The 17,699-nt window shown below is 44.6% G+C and overlaps 1 protein-coding gene across 5 annotated transcripts in view; it reads right to left on the bottom strand.

The window, feature by feature from the left end:
• Nucleotides 1-17,699, bottom strand: part of NHSL1 (NHS like 1) — a 187,219-nt gene that overhangs the window by 29,246 nt on the left and 140,274 nt on the right. For all 5 annotated transcript variants that reach the window (XM_076333703.1, XM_076333705.1, XM_076333706.1 and 2 more), the window contains exon 3: nucleotides 8,051-8,178. In XM_076333703.1, coding sequence (XP_076189818.1) covers nucleotides 8,051-8,178 — 128 coding nt within the window. The remainder of the gene's footprint in view (nucleotides 1-8,050; nucleotides 8,179-17,699) is intronic.

Below are 17,699 nucleotides of genomic sequence, written 5' to 3' on the forward strand. Positions count from 1 at the left end.
TTCTCTCAGCACTGGATGGAGTCCTCTGCCCCACAAGAATTTACCCAGCTGCTTTCTGAACCCATGTAAACTTTCAGCACCCGCAATTCTTGCAGCAATTGCGCAGTGTGAGCATGTGGTGAGTGAAGAATTACCCTCTTTTGTTTGTTCGAAGAGTTTCTATACTCACTTCCTTATGCTGTGGCATTTTATGCTTTGAACTGCTGTTTCAACTCAGTAAATTGAGCAGTATTTTCAAAAAAATGTGAAGCAGTATAAAATACACATGCTGATTACAAGAGCACCCTCATGCAATTGCAGCAGAGGGGCAGGGAGGCCAGCGGAGGGCACCACCACCTAAAAGTATCTCCAGTTCTGTCAGAGCCCATGCCTCAGGGCTCTCAGGCGTTCCCACCTCCGAACTGGAATGCCAAACTGCTTTAGCTCCTCTTAACACCAGGCAGAATTTCGAGTTAGACCTCCTCAAGTCCCTCAAGCCAATACAGTTAATGCATTTGTTTTCATTTAAGATACTGAACAGTCTCTTGCAGATATTGAAGGCACAACTAACAGTTTGGCTGAGTACAGTGGCAAAAACGTACTTTTTTCCTCATGAATAGGCAAAATAAATGTTTTCGCACGTGAAGCTTAACAGACTGTATCAAGGCAAAGTTCATAAACAAAATGACAGGACCTGGGGAAAAATACCGTGAGTTTTTGGAATACAAACATTTTCATAGATGGAATAAAGACATGATATAGTGCATGCCTGGGAGCAAGTACTCTCTATAGCTCACATTCATAATTTAAAAACAACATGTTACTCCAAATTAGTAAAGTTTTTCCTTGGCTAATTAAAAACCAATGAAGCAGCCAATTAAATAAAACACAGCGTTCACTGGACGAGGGGTTTCAAAGGACGCAAATGTTAATAGACAAAAAGGAATTAAAAAATTTCAGTGAACCAAGTAAATAGAGGATATTGGACTGCAGACAAAAAGGAGTAATGAGGAAAAATAAAGGAAACAAACCTGGCATGGCATTCTTCTGTTGAGCAGTTGATTTTTTTTTATTTTTTTCTTTTAAACAGAAAAGAAGCAGGTAACGACTGAAGGCTGAGAGCAGAGTAAGATTGCATATATGCTAAATGCTACAAGTAACATCAAGCTGCAGATACGGCAGCTGGATGGTCCCACTCGTGGGCAAGGTACCTTGTTGCTCCAGGGAACCAAGTTACAGCAGGCGCTAATGCAAGACTGAGAGATGCAGTCTAACAGACTAGACTGTTGAGTGAGACAAAAAGAAACAAAGAGAATGAGTGATAAAAAGGGAAAGAAAAAAGAATGAGAAAAAGACACACAGAAGACAAATACATTTAATATACACAATGTATACGCTTCAGAACATAAGGGGAACCAGAGTTTGAAAGCGACATCTCAATGTATCTTTGACACTGGGAAAACAGCAATACTGAAGGACAGGACTAGCTCCCGAGCCGTGTCACCAACAGTGGTATGTAAGCAATGAGAAAGGAGGACACTGGTCACAGTACTGAGATGTAAAATCCAAATAAACCGATTTAATCTCCAACAAACTCAACTAGGATCAGTACTGCAGTGGAGCTTGGCCTGTGCTCCATTAATGTAACTTATAAGAATCGTTAAGAGCAAAAGGGTAGTTCCAAGAACCTCATTTTATATCAACTACAACCCAGAGACTTCAGCTTTCTGTGTTTTCTGATTTTGTTTGCTTGTTTTTGAGTTGGGCTAACTTGCCCACTGCTCCCTAGCCATCTTCCTTCAGAACAGCAAATGTTCTGCTTGTCTTAGACATTTTCTAAGACTCATGCTGAACCATGTGCTTTGTGGTATGAATATTACCCTCTGGTGACAGACACTCACCTCCACAAAACCTGAGAACGTTTGTGGATCGAGGTCTCCTCTTGCATCACCTAACCATGGTTTCATATTGTCTCTAGCATAGACAGACAAGCAGAGTATCTGGCTACATTTTTTTAAAAAGCAGATTAAAGAGAGTAGGGAAAGATGGTTTCCTTTGTGAAATCACCATGCAGCAAAAGTTTTTCTTCAAGTTGGCAATTATGTCAACTTCGAAGCAAATTTCCAAACAGTAAATAGCTATTCATTTATCCATCCATCATTACTCTGCTGTTCTCAAATTTCAACTATTAAGTACTGCATGTACAGAATTTAAATGTTGGCTTTTTTGCTTTGAACAGACAACAAAGCTACAAAGCTTTCATCTGGTGGTGAGGAGTTCACATTTTGAATCACGGGATTTTGGTGACCCCAGTTCCACACTGTTACTGAAGAACTCTTCTGACAGCTGAAATACGACTTGCTCAAGGCATAACACTTATTAGAATTACTTGGCGTTTTACCAGTGGGATTATAATTCAAGTTCAGAGATCTGTTGTGGTAAGCATTCATTTAAAACAGAGTAAAATTTTAGGCCTTTACAAAAAAAAGTCAATTAAAAGAAGATACTGGTCAAAGGACACCACTAAACACTCAACTGTACAATATGAAGGGAGAATCATGCTACCTTTTACAAGGGATTAATGTCTTTCTGAGCTGCAAATAAGAGCGGCAGAGTTAAGGTTAAGGTTCTGAGATAATCGGTAACATCCAAGACTGTCAATTTGGCAACTATCTTTCTCTACAACTCTGAATCATCCTTTCAGCTAAAAATATTTAAAGGAAACTATTCCAATTTGAAATGGAAGTGCTATCCTATCCTTGAAGCATAATTAGTTGTACTGTTTTTTTTCAGAATACACAGAAATTGTTAGTAACACGTTATGTTAACACTCCACAAGAACCTTAACCAGGATAAGGATGACAGCTCTTAGCCTCTAAGAGGCTTCACCCATGCTTATACACTCTCATTCCATTTGTTAAAAAAAAGTTTATTTATATTTTTTTAAATGTTACATTAGTTTTACATGTGCAGATGGTCATATGCTGCATAGCATTGGCTAATACAAGTCGATGACATATAGGTATGCATATATATGAAGTACATTAATAGCAACAAACAATGCATTAATGCTTTCCTCAGTGGAAATCATAATTCCACTGATTTCAGTAAGGTTTTGCAAATTATCATTATAATGCATTCCACAGTATGAATGTGCTTTACATTCTCTGCTCACTGCCAGTACATACCACACACAGCTAAACAAGATGCTCTAACATTCCCTGCCAATACACAGATATAACGCAATCACCACCTGGATGAGAGACTGTACATAATCATAGAATAGTTTGGGTTGGAAGGGACCTCTAAAGGTCATCTAGCCCAACCCCCCTGCTGTGGGCAGGGACATCTTCAACTAGAGCAGGTTGCTCAGAGCCCCGTCCAACCTGACCTTTTTTTGTCAAAAGGCCTTTGACACGATCCCCCACAACATCCTTCTCACTAAACTGGAGATAGGGGTTTGATGGATGGACTGTTCAGTGGATGAGGAATTGGTTGGATAGTCACATCCAGAGGGTAGTGGTCAACGGCTCAACGTCCAGATGGAGATCAGTGACAAGTGGTGTCCCCCAGGGGCCCATACTGGGACCAGTACTGTTTAGTACAGTACTGTCTGTACCACAGCAGTCTGCAGCGGACCCGCAGCCCACGGCCAAACAGCCAAAAACTCCCCCACCAGCACATGCGGGAGGGAGCGGGGGGGGCAATAATGCAGAAGAGTGGACAGTTGCAAAGGCAAGGACCAGCAGGAGGAAGAGACTTACCCCGAAGCCTGAGGTGCCCTTGCAGAACCGCTTCACCGCTCTGCAGGCCCAAGAGGAAAGTCCTGTCACACCAGGAGAAGCGCTGGAGCTAAGTAACGCAGCCTGATCTGCCCCCCGTATAACAACCAGCGCCGCTAAGAAAAGGCGACGGGTGATAGCAGTAGGCGACTCTCTTCTGAGAGGTGTGGAGGCACCCGTTTGCCGACTGGACACACTCTCAAGAGAGGTTTGCTGCTTACCAGGGGCTCACATCAGGGATGTCACCGAGAGGCTGCCAAGCCTCGTACAATCCACTGACTATTACCTGCTGCTGCTGTTTCACGTGGGCACCAGTGACACGTCCAGGAGCAGTCTGAGGACTATCAAGAAGGACTACAGAGCCCTGGGAGCAGCGGTAAGGGACTCAAGAGCACAGGTAGTTTTCTCATCAATCCTGCCGGTCAAAGGGAAGGGGTGTGAAAGGGCCAGTTGAATCTGGCGAGTTACAAATGGTTACGGGACTGGTGCCACAGCCAGGGGTTTGGCTACTTCAGACCATGGGACTCACTTTGAGAAACCTAGTCTACTGGGGGCTGACGGGGTCCCTCTGTCAGAGGAGGGGAAGAGCATCTTCAGTCATAGGCTTGCCAAGCTGGTGAAGAGGGCTTTAAACTAGAGATGCCGGGGGAGGGGAACCTCAATCCATCCCACTCCTACCAGTTTGATGCCAGGGCCAGCAATAGATGCCCAGAGCCTGGAGAAGGAACACAGGTCAGCAGGAGAGCGCCTGAAGAGCAGCACGAAGGAACTCCAGCCAGTAAGACAGCTTCGTCAGGGGGCCAACTTAAATGCCTCTATGCAAACGCATGTAGCATGGGGAATAAACAAGAGGAGTTGGAGACGTGCGCGCGCCTGCAGGGCTACGACCTTATTGGCATCACGGAGACGTGGTGGGATGGCTTCCTATGATTGGAGTGTTGGGATGGAAGGATACAGGCTCTTTAGGAAGGACAGGCAGGGGAGACAAGGAGGGGGTGTTACCCTCTATGTCAATGACCAGCTGGAGTGCATGGAGCTCTGCCTGGGGATGGATGAGGAACCGACCAAGAGCTTGTGGGTCAGGATTAAAGGGAAGGCAGGGACAGGTGACATTACGGTGGGGGTCTGCTACAGGCCACCTGACCAGGAGGACCGAGCGGATGAGGCCCTCTATAGACAGACAGGAGCAGCCTCACGCTCACAAGCCCTGGTCCTCATGGGGGACTTCAAGCACCCCAATACTTGTTGGAGGGACAACACGGCAGGGCATAAGCAATCCGGGAGGTTCCTGGAATGCGTCGATGATAATTTCCTTCTCCAAGTGGTAGAGGAGCCAACGAGGAGAGGTGCTATGCTGGACCTTGTTCTCACCAACAAGGAAGGGCTGGTGGGGAATGTGAAGCTCAAGGGCAGCCTGGGCTGCAGTGACCACAAAATGGTGGAGTTCAAGATCCTTAGGGCACTGAGGAGGGTGCACAGAAAGCTCACTACCCTGAACTTCAGGAGAGCAGACTTTGGCCTCTTCAGGGATCTGCTTGGTAGAGTGCCATGGGACAAAGCCCTGGAGGGAAGAGGGGCCCAAGAAAGCTGGGTAATATTCAGGGATCACCTCCTCCAAGCTCAGGAGCGATGCATCCCAACAAAGAGGAAGTCAGGCAAAAACACCAGGAGGCCTGCATGGATGAACAAGGAGCTCCTGGACAAACTCAAACACAAAAAGGAAGCCTACAGAGGGTGGAAGCAAGGACAGGTAGCCTGGGAGGAATACAGAGAAATTGTCCGAGCAGCCAGGGATCAGGTTAGGAAAGCTAAAGCCCTGATAGAATTAAATCTGGCCAGGGACATCAAGGGCAACAAAAACAGCTTCTATAGGTACGTCGGGGATAAAAGGAAGACAAGGGAAAATGTGGGCCCTCTCTGGAATGAAACGGGAGACCTGGTTACCTGGGATATGGAGAAGGCGGAGGTACTCAATGACTTTTTTTGCCTCAGTCTTCACCGGCAAGTGCTTGAGCCTCACTGCCCAAACCACAGAAGGCAAGGGCGGGGACTGGGAGAATGAAGAGCCACCCACTGTGGGAGAAGATCAGGTTCGAGACCATCTAAGGCACCTGAAGGTGCACAAGTCCATGGGACCCGATGAGATCCATCCGCGGGTCCTGAAGGAGCTGGCAGATGAAGTTGCTAAGCCACTATCCATCGTATTTGAGAAGTCGTGGCAGTCTGGTGCAGTTCCCACTGACTGGAAAAGGGAAAAAATAACCCCCATTTTTAAAAAGGGAAAAAAGGAGGACCTGGGGAACTACAGGCCAGTCAGCCTCACCTCTGTGCCTGGGAAGATCATGGAACAGATCCTCCTGGAAGCTATGCTAAGGCACATGGAGGGCAGGGAGGTGATTCGAGACAGCCAGCATGGCTTCACCAAGGGCAAGTCCTGCCTGACCAACCTAGTGGCCTTCTATGATGGAGTGACTACATCAGTGGACATGGGAAGGGCTACAGATATCGTCTATCTGGACTTTGACACGGTCCCCCACAACATCCTTCTCTCTAAACTGGAGAGGTATGGATTTGATGGGTGGACTGTCTGGTGGGTGAGGAATTGGTTAGATGGTTGCATCCAGAGAGTAGTGGTCAACAACTCAATGTCCAGATGGAGACTGGTGATGAGTGGCGTCCCACAGGGGTCCGTGTTGGGACCGGTACTGTTTAATATCTTCATCAATGACATAGACAGTGGGATCAAGTGCACCCTCAGCAAGTTTGCAGGCGACACCAAGCTGAGTGGTGTGGTCAACACACCAGAGGGACGGGATGCCATCCAGAGGGACCTGGACAAGCTTGAGAAGTGGGCCTGTGTGAACCTCATGAGGTTTAACAAGGCCAAGTGCAAGGTCCTGCACCTGGGTCAGGGCAATCCCCAGTATCAATACAGGCTGGGGGATGAAGGGATTGAGAGCAGCCCTGCCGAGAAGGACTTGGGGGTACTGGTGGATGAAAAGCTGGACAGGAGCCAGCAATGTGTGCTCAAAGCCCAGAAGGCCAATGGTATCCTGGGCTGCATCCAAAGCAGCGTGGCCAGCAGGTCGAGGGAGGTGATTCTGCCCCTCTCCTCTGCTCTGGTGAGACCCCACCGGGAGTACTGCGTCCAGCTCTGGAGCCCTCAGCATAAGAAAGACACGGACCTGTTGAAGCGGGTCCAGAGGAGGGTCATAAAAATGATCAGGGGGATGGAACACCTCTCCTGTGAAGAAAGGCTGAGAGAGTTGGGGTTGTTCAGCCTAGAGAAGGCTTCGGGGAGACCTTACTGCAGCCTCTTAGTACTTAAAGGGGGCTTATAAAAAAAATGGCAGCAAACTTTTTAGCAGGGCCTGTTGTGACAGGACAAGGGGGAATGGCTTTAAACTAAAGGGGGGTAGATTTAGATTAGATAGAAGGAAGAAATTTTTTACGCTGAGGGTGGTGAAGCACTGGCACAGGTTGCCCAGAGAGGTGGCGGATGCCCCATCCCTGGAAACGTTCAAGGTCAGGTTGGACGGGGCTCTGAGCAACCTGATCTAGTTGAAGATGTCCCTGCCCACGGCAGGGGGGTTGGGCTAGATGACCTTTAAAGGTCCCTTCCAACCCAAACTATTCTATGATTCTATGACAACTTTCTTAGGATTTTTGCTGAACTGTCCCTTCTCTTTCTCTCTTTGTTTGTTTAATTCATTTCTAGATTCTAAGCTAAACACACATGGAGTTGAGATGTGGGCATATAAATATGAAAACCATGAAGCAAACTGAAAGAAAGCTGATAAACCCAACTTAGTGGGCAATCTTCCATTCTTCTGGATGCCTTTATGCAAACAGTTGTGTTGCATTAGGACAAAGCCTCTACCTAATGAAACTGCATAAGTGCCTGTATTAGCAATTCAAAGTGTGCACATGTTGCTGTTACAATGCAAGTACACTGATGGCTGGTTAATAGCTCTTCCTGCTACTTGAATGTAAACACTTAACAGATTCAAAACAGCTACCCTTGCTGGGGTCTTCCCTCCAGAACATTACCAAACTCCTTCTGGCTTTCACACCTTTATTTTGCCAGTGGGAACTTTATATAAATGCATGGATAGAACTGGAATTTTTAGGAGACTACAGAAGTCAGAGGACCTAGTATCACTGTAATTCAAAGGAATAAGCATCTTTATGATCTTCTAAAAATCCTACCTTACTTGAACAATGTTATGGCAGGCAATTAAACCGCACCAGGCATGTATTCTTTCCAGCACTTTGCCCCCCACCATTACCTTTTGTTCAATTTCTTCATAATCATCCTGGTAACTTCCACAGATTGCGCTGGAGGACGAGGAGAAGGTGGGGCCCTGAGAGTAATACTGTGAGCTCCGGTAGCCATCCCGCCGCAGCTTGTCACACTCTGCCGAAAGACAGAGAAAGGAGATTAATTCATGACAAGAGCCATAACTGTTTAAGCTTGGTGTACAGTGCACTTCCAAAATTACACAGTATTTTCCTGAAACTGTTTACCATGCATTAGCATTGTCTGTCCCAAGTAACAGAACCCAAGGGTGCATTTCTTATATTTTTGTATTTCTTTGCATTTCTTGTATCTATATTTTCCCCTCTCTCACATGTAGTATATACATATGCCCATGCATAGTGTATATACACATAGCTTTTATTTAAGCCAGAGATGGCAAGAGCTTTGGAAAGAAAGGGGAAATGGATTTATTTATTTATTTAAGCAAGGCCTGGCTCTGTGTCTTGACAGATGGCAGCATCTTGCAGGATGGGAGACGGAAGCATGTGAGTAACATCGGGGGTCTCATTTGCCAGGCCAGTAGACATCCATTATGTGCCTTACACTCGAGATGATGATGTTGCTCAGTACTCAAGCACCATCTGCTAAATAACTTTGGCACTGACCACTTGTCTTGTCTTCCTGCCTGTGGAAGATGCCATTTATTGTGATTTTGGAGAGAGGAATGCAAATCACGGGGATCTCAAAATCTCACGTCACTGCAGAGCACATGTAGTTTAATACTGAAGAGTTTTCAAAGTTCAGAAAGAATTCAGAGCAAACATGCATCCCCACTCAAAACGGCCAAAATCCCAGTCAGCATCTCATCCCCCTCACCCAAGTTTTCCACAATCATCTTCCCACCTCCTAATTGATATTCAGTGTGATTGTGCTAAAGAATAACAGACGCCAGAGCATAAGGAAAAATTAAATGTTCAAGATGTGGCAACCAAACTCATCAGCCCAGTCAAACTGTTAGCTTTACGTTTCCAGAGACAGATATCTGAATCCGTTGAAAGATGAGGAAAGCAAAAAGGAAATTAAGTATTTGGTACATTTCTGTCTATGGAACTGAAATTTCTACACAATACACAGGCATTATCATAACACAAAGCGCTTTTATCATCACTTGCTGGAGAAAGACTTTCTGTGATTGTATCATCTGTCTCTCTATCTTGATCTTTTTAATACCCCTTAAAATGGAAAACATGCAGTGTTTATATTGAGGGCAAGGTTTTAGAGAAGCTTTTGCCTGGCAAATGATTAAGTGGAGTTACAATTTGCAACTCCAGCATACATTTCCTCTCTTATACTCAGATGCTTCTGAGACTGAGGTCTGGACCTCTGTGATGATGGGTTAACTGACCTAGAGCAACCACAGCTCTATGAGGATTTAATCAGTGCAGACTCCCCTGTATCTATCTGCACACGCACATCAAGAAGGCAAGCTTACAGCCTGACAACTAGCCATCTCCATCAGAGCCAGACATACGTCCTGGCCTATCAAATGTTTCCGTATGGGGTCAAAAAGGGCAGTATGGCATGAACCTGTCACTTCTCTCTCAATTCAAGGACCAAGGGTGGTGGTGGTGGGTTTTGAGATCCAGATCAATTGCTGCATCTCAGGAAGAGAGGGTTGGTAACTCTGTTTACCTGTTTCACACGTGTGAGCATGCTAACACTGCCTGCATCTGGCAAACAGCTGCTGTACTTCAGGAGGGGGGTGAAAAATGACTGCCAGCAACCGCAGTAAAACAAATTCCTCCACCACCCTTCCAAATCCGGCACTGGATCCAGCCAGATCCAGCACATAACACTGACAAACGTGAGCACCCTGATGGGCCGTTTGTCGGTTTAAGCTACAAATCAACAGGGATGAGCGGGCTGCAGCAGAACAAGACAGCCCAAAGACTTGCATCAACTTGTAGCATGGGTTAACACGCTAAGTTGTCAACTTAGACACTGCAAGTTTTACCTTCAGATCAGTCGCTAATCACCAAAAACAAACATGAAGACAACCTAAGGGGTACGTAAGAAAATGCAGTTATTTTTCCTCCCGTTCTTGGGATAAGGCCCATGGTCCTGGCCGGCCACTTCTATGAGTCTCCGACACCAGGCATCATGGCACGCCCCAAGGGCAACAGGCTCTTACAGAGTGTGATAGATGCACCCTCTGATATTAATTGCTTGACCTTATTTATTCTCCTAACCAAGGAGATGCCGATGATGAACAGTGCACTTCACGAAGCCCAGAAAAGCTCCAAAAATTTAAGTCAATGCTGAAGGTCTCAAGTCCACCGCAAGTTCAAGTGGACTGACAATAAAAAACTGGCAGTTTATCAAGCTCACAACCTCCATTTGTCCACAACACAAGATCCATGTAACATCAGAAGCTATTGCAGCAACATTGCTGAAGAAGCCAAGAGAATTCTACAAACCACCAGGTGAACCACACCAACAAAAAGGTGATTTGTCCCCAAGAACAGCTATTCTATTTACTTACTGTCACAGTACATTTTGCAGCACAGCAGGAAACGCACACTGTGGATAGCACCCGAGGCCAACAAACCTCAGCCAAGGTTTTAGGCAAGTATCTTTTACTTCACATTGCAACAACCCACAAGTGCAACACAAGGTCAGTCATTGCATCTAACTGAAGCTACTGTCACTGCCGGACCGAGGGTGGCAACTGCTGTTTAAAAACTGTTCTAGCTAGGGGCACCCCCCCATCTCATCACTATTATTAAAGGCACACATGGTCTTCTGTAAGCAATCAGGTTTGTATTTTTCAGATAAATGTTTATTTATGCAAAACATACCCAGGAAGAAGCTAGAAATACTTACTCTAGGAAAGACTCCAGACATGTTTCCTTTTTCCCTGAGGAGCAATACCTTGCCCTATTCCCACAATCCCAAACAGAGAGGAGCACTATACATTGAGTTAGTGAAAACGTTCTTACAGTTATGCAAGTTATTTTAGCAACTGAAAGCTGACTAGGTAACAGAAGGATACAGCCAGTTCCAGTTATTAATAATCTTCGGTTTTAAGAATGTGACAATACATTAGTGCTAGCTGAGCTACAGACATACACACTCTTGGTTGGACCCAGCGGCAGGGCTGCCATTACCCACATTATCCAATATACAAAAACGTGCGCAGCCTTTCCATATTTCTGCCTAAGAACTGCCAGGGCAAACCCCCGGAGACTGCATCAGGCAGGACACAAACACCCATTCCTGAGGATGCGCTTGCCAGTTCAAAGCTGCAGCAAATCTGAGCTGTGCAGAGCAAGCTCAAAGTCATAATCTTGCACATATCTGATCTGAACTGTGCAATAACATTATTGTGCCCCAGATGAACCAGTTTTGCTTACACAACACTGGCCGTTTGCCCAGGAGGACCAGGACAGAGCCACTGCCTTGGCAATTGTGATCGGTGGCTGCACTGGGTGGTGCCACGGCATGAAGGCTGGAATTACCTCCCCTTCATCCCCCAACTGCTTCTGGGGCTGAGTGCGCAGGGGTGCTGCCCGTCATCTCCTGCCGCCCTGCAAGTGCTTTTCTGGCTAGGTAAAACCATAGATTAGTTCTTGTCCTTCTCCTTCTATACTAGTGATACATTAAATTTCAAAACCTCCTCTGTATTATAAATGTTGCTTAAAAATGACTGTAGCCAGATTATATTATAATGTAATTTATCCCCACTTATATGGTACAAGTTAAACCCTTCCTAGAGAAGGAAATTTTGCCTGAGGTTGAGTTTTGCTGTTCACAGGGTGATTTTAGTTAAGCATGAAGAAAGTGTGTGGAAAACATGTCAAAAACCTTTTAAAGGCCCTCTCCCCATCATTTTCACAGTTATTAGAACAGGGTAGATACGATGTTCAGGAGACGCACGATGGAAGAAAATGCATTAAAGCTGTCAGTGACTGATACCATTATGTCTGACTCCCTGCCATATACCCAACCACTTGTACATCTGCTCGGCATTTCGTTACTGCAGGGTTTGCTAAATCCTGGCATCAGGCAGAAGCGTGCTGGGGATGTGCTTCTCACCGACAGCACGTGAGCGCATCACCCTTCTCTGCTCTCTTCCCTCATGCTAAATAAGTGGGGGAACGTGCGGGTACCAGCAGCACCACGCTGAGAGCGAGGGCTCAGCCGAGCCGAGTGTGATTCTGCACCAGAGTTTTGAGCCACAAGCACCGAATTCAGCGCTGCTGTGAATAACTCAACCTCTCCATGTAAAACCTTATGGCCCCTGCGACAGGCAGTCAGACCAAATGTATGACAATACCTCCAAGGCCTCTCAGCCCATATCTCCTCTTCATTTTATACGAGGAACTCGCATGTAATTGCATTTGACCCTGAGCTGGTAACACACAGGAGCAAGTCTTGCACGCAGAGGCGATTTACTGCTTTTCCAACAACTTGAAACCATACTCTTATATGATAATTTGAGCCACAAATCACCAGAGTGAACAGAAGGCACAGCACTGATACCTCAGTAATTTGTCTGACATGGTATTACCATGGAAAACCAGGATTAATGTTACCTTGTCTGCTTAGTCAGACCTACACACCGCACTGCTCTGCGACAGAAGGACGGCTGGGTTTGCTGGGAGAGGACTGGATGCACTGGCTCCTTCCCGCTCCTTTAACCGACGTTGGTAACATTTTGTGCCTGCTGAGGTTCCTCCCACTAAAACTAGTCGCAGTATCTTGAAAGTTTATATAAAGGAAAACGCATCGCCCTGCCAGCAGCAGAACTGGTCAGAGGGAGATGGATTCACGGTTATTTTCAAAGTTTTCCATATTTTTTTTTTATTTTATTGTAAAGGAACTGTGCAAGACTAGGTGTCATTTTTCACGGGCTTCTTCGCAAAACTGTTATTTTGCCTGCTGGGGTCAAGGTGCCCTGTATTGACCTGGCTGCAGGGAGAAAGGCTCCAGGTGCTGATTTTCAGGGCTGGACCCCATGTGAGCCTGGGATGTGTCCCCACGGTCTGGCCCCAGCGGCAGTGCAGAGCCACAGCCTTCTGCCACCAGCCTGGACCAGTCCGCCACGCCTCAAGCCTGAACATGCGGCCATCGGTCACTAAATTAGCCCTAATGAGACTGCTCATATAAGTAAACACTGCTCATGTGACCGTCACAGGATCAGACCTTAAGCTCTGTAGCTGTCTACATCCACAGGTACACACTCAGACACACTCTCACAAGCATGTTATAAAGAGTTTAATATAAAAAATCCACTTGCCTGTGTATCTAAGTATTTATTAGTAACAGTAATGACATTGTTGTGCTGAGAATTAAACTAACATGATATTTACAAGCATGAACTTAGAAACTTGGCATAAAGGTTATTCAGACATCTAAATAGCTCCGACTTGCTTGGAGTAACTAGCCATCCCACTGAATGGGTCGGGCAATGAAAGACAGAAAGATAATGTCCCAGAAACATCTGAAATTGCCTTGTACCCAGGAACAGCTTCTAGAACTTGAGACCAATTGCTAAAACCTGAAGAAAAAATGCCAGCTGGACCAGGGGCAGCTTCCCAGAGGAGCAGAGGTGCTGCTCGCCTGGCAGAGCTACCCAAAGCTGCCGAAATAGAAATTCCCCAGTGCAGAGGGAGAAAGGGGTAAGACCAGCACATGCTTCGCTTGCCTTTGCACCACCCCCTGTTGTCTCCTTGTCAGCAAGAAGGGACAAGCGAGGGGCTGACAGCTGCATCTGCGTGCTTGAAAAATTATCTCAGCTAAAGTCAGGGTGACTTCTTGGCAGAGCCTCTCATGTTGTAACTTGTATTTTTGTAAAGTGGGATTTTTTCTCTCTTTTTTTTTTTTTGTACTAGAGAGAGGCTATTAACTGCAAGAGTCAGCTAAACTGTCAACTACAGAAATAAATCTGCTGACTAGTATATTAAAACACATTTATCCATTCACTGCACATATCACTGGAAAACTGCTCTGCTCCCTGAGGTCAGAAATCTTGCTTGGTTTTTTTTATCTTTAAACATTGTAGCCAACCCCTTTTTCTGTAAATACCCACAAACAACATTCCTCCCTAAGTCACAACTACAAATGCTGTCTTACAAGTAGCTTTTCAAAATTTCACCTAAAACCAGACAGACTGTAGTACAATATATGTTCGTCTTGTAAAAACAAACTTTTAAAAATGACCCATTACCTTATAGGTCACACTGCACTTTAACAATCACAATACGTACTGTATCACTGCTTTTTGTTTTAGAAGATCCTTCTGTTTCAAAGCTGAAAAATAACTGCATACCATTTTAATTTAACTTCATGCATATTTTGAATTTGTTTTTCCAGTTAAGCTGAGACAACTAAGACCTCGTGGGTTCGTGACAGACAGGCATGGGTGTCAGAAGGCCTGGATTCCCCACCCAGCATTACTGCATCTGAGCAAATCACTTTGGGTTAGATCCAGTCAAGAACTTACATCTACAGACAGCCACGACACAATCTAAATTTCATGTATGTGCCTACTAAATCCAGAGTCCCAGGGGGTATCTACACTCCGCCTGCAGCACGCAAGTATATAGTGAGGCACGTCAGGATAAAGCCAACTAGGAACCTGAGGTGCCTTAACTCCCATCCACGCCACACCAGTAACAACCAACACTGGGTCCAACGCTGCTGGCACCCCTCTCATGAGGGGCAAGAGAATGTAACAGGGATTTCAACATCTTTACTTCTAAGGATGATGTGCTTTTCATCCAACAGTTGCTTAAAATAAAGTGCTGCAAGTTAAAGTATTTTTCATGTAGATGCAGATTTAAATTCTTTAAGGATGAGGTGAGCACAGGCTAAATCTCCAACTTCCTAACAGTGTGCTCTGAACACTAGGCAAAAAGGTTGCCACCTGAAATGTAACAGCCAGAGTTATGCTTTGTTTGGGACTGGTTGTATTGGTGCGTACCAAGACATGCTCTGAGCACATCTACCAAACTGGGACCTCTTCAAAGGGCGCAGCTGCCTCTCTGCCCGCTTTCAGCGCTGTGGTAAGACGTGGATAAGACCAGGGCAACTCTGGACTACACAGTTAACTGGGGAATTTCAGGGAGGTAACTCTTCAAGATAAAGAGCTTGTTGAGAATGATTATGCCTGGGACCATAATTAAAACAGACGCCCTAGTTCAAAGGACTCTTTGGTGAGTAAAGCTAACTAAAATGATAGAGCCTTTCGCTCTATGCCTCTTTATGAGTCCCTCATTTGTAAACTGGGGATAAGAATGCACAGCGCTCTGTGTGGATAAAAGCAGAGCGGTACGAAGGCAATCGTGTTTTTGACAAGTATCTCATGCTAAATATGACTTTAAAAAAAGCAGCTCAATTTAATTCCAGTGCAGCATCTATTTTTGTCCCTGGATCTAAATATGAGGCAGACAGCTTGCCTCTACCACTTTATATTCCTCCCAAAAATTCATTCAGCTTGGATCAAATCCCATTTCCCTTAAATGTATAAATCCCCATATCATCTGCAGAACTTGACTATCACAGGGAGTGCTTCTATATCAAAGCTTTAAAATATGTTGTAAAGCCACAGCAATGATGCACTTGTGTAACAACTGAACTGTAACCAATGCTTACTGCAAAGCAAGTTCATGAACTTCAGCTGTGATATCTCCAGTGCGCTGTTTTGTTCCGACTCCCATTTCAATGGGTCAGGAATTTCAACAGATGTAGTACCACGGCAGGCCAGCTGAAAAACCTTCTGCTCAACAGGCTCAATCTAGAGGCTTTGGCTAATACCAGCCTTTGCCAATTCAGCTACCTTCCCTATTATTCCCCTTTCTTCCCCCAAAATGCAATTTTATTTTTTAGATCTTTATTTTTATCAGTACATATTTTATTTTTTAGATTTTTTTATCAGTACATATAGAAAAGCATAAGACAAGCCTGGAGACAGTGAACACTAGTACCCAACACACTTCTTCCACAAGCAAATGCCATATGAAGTGGCAAGGTTTTTAACCCATCAGCAAAACTTAATCGTTTACTGCAAGGCCTTCTTATCTGATGAGTAACAAGAAAGGTCTATCAGACTTTTTTAAGACTGTTATGTGTGTTCCCTCTCTTGAATAAGCAGCCAAGCCCAGCCACACAGGCAGCTTTAATGACAGATGCTGTGCGGAGTTTCCCAGAAACAAAGACGTCTTGGGCTCCACGGGATGAAGGTAACCCTAACAGAGGGCTGTTGGACTCTGCGATGGAAAAGTCTGTTGAATGGATACTTCAGAGAAATCTTACTGAAAGCGACCAAATGTATTTATGTTAGGTCTATTCCCTCCAACGCACAAGTGCTCACTGTCTCGTTGGGAAGGGTGTCCTGATGTGGTAACTGGACACCCAGCCAGGCTGGGAAGCCCACCCCTCCAGACCGGCTTCTCCAAGCTGCTTCAGGGCTCAGCCATACAGATGCTTGTAGTAGCGCAAGGATGGGCCATGAAAGTGTAACATGAAAGTAAAGCAAGCACGTAGTTAGACTTATTTTCAAGGGTCCAAATCAGACGCAAGTCTTTAAGAAGGATCCAAACTAAAAGGAACTCTGCAATGTGAAAATACCTTTAACAGGGTTAAGTCAATGCAAACACGTTGATCATTCCTTTCTTTCTGTTCTTGAAGCTTTTAAAAAACAAATACATTTAATCCCACCCTTAATTCCCCAGGTAATCTGCCTGGGGAATTAGCCATACAGAAAACCTTTCTAATGGCACCAAAATGCAACAGCCATTACAAATTATATTTGTTAACAAGCTGTCACTGGGGAGTGCTCAAAATAATTATCACTGTTTGTCTTGAGTTAATTGAAATTTCTGCAAGTGTGTTATACGACTACATTTAGTGGTGACAAGATGTCTTAAGTTTAACAGTTTATTTGCTTCCTTTTGCATATTTGATGCTGGCATTAAAATAATTCCATGCTTTTTCTCTAGCATTTTTATGGATATTTGTTGTTTCTTAGACAACTGAACGCAGCTAGTGTAAAAATATGGAGGTTTTGGGTTTTTTTTTTTCTCCTACAACACTTAATGTTAAACTTAAAGCTATCTAAAAAGCTGCAAAGAAGCATGTATAATACCCCAATCCAAGAGAGGAAGGAGGAAGAAAAGCAAAAAGGGAAACAACTGGAAGTCTGATATTCCTTGTGATGGAAGTTGCTTTACCTAGCACTGAAACAACTACACCACAAACAGTTAACAGTTCAAATTTCTTCTCTCCACTAAAGGCACAGATCTGAAATGGGGTGAGGTTCAACAATCTTTCAGCTAAATCTTCCTACTGATTCTGACTTGTATCATAAAACTTAAAGAAAACACATTAATCCGTTTTAAGGAAAAAAATAGTATCATTAGTATTATTTTGAAACAAATTTTCATCTTCTTTTAACCCTTTCACTGGAATTGCTTTCACTTATGTATATCATGCAATCAATCTACATATAACCACCCTGTATGTTTTTACACTCAGCACTGCGCTATAGAACTAAATCTAAAAATAGGGAACCTAAATGCTTCTGAGTAGCTCAATTTTTCAGCACTAGAGCAGCTTTCAAACACATGCAGTGTAGACTCCAGGTTGAATTCTGCTTAGTTTCATTTGAATACTCA

The sequence above is a fragment of the Aptenodytes patagonicus genome, chromosome 3 (genome assembly GCF_965638725.1).
Source record: "Aptenodytes patagonicus chromosome 3, bAptPat1.pri.cur, whole genome shotgun sequence".
NCBI classification, from domain to species: Eukaryota; Metazoa; Chordata; class Aves; order Sphenisciformes; family Spheniscidae; genus Aptenodytes; species Aptenodytes patagonicus.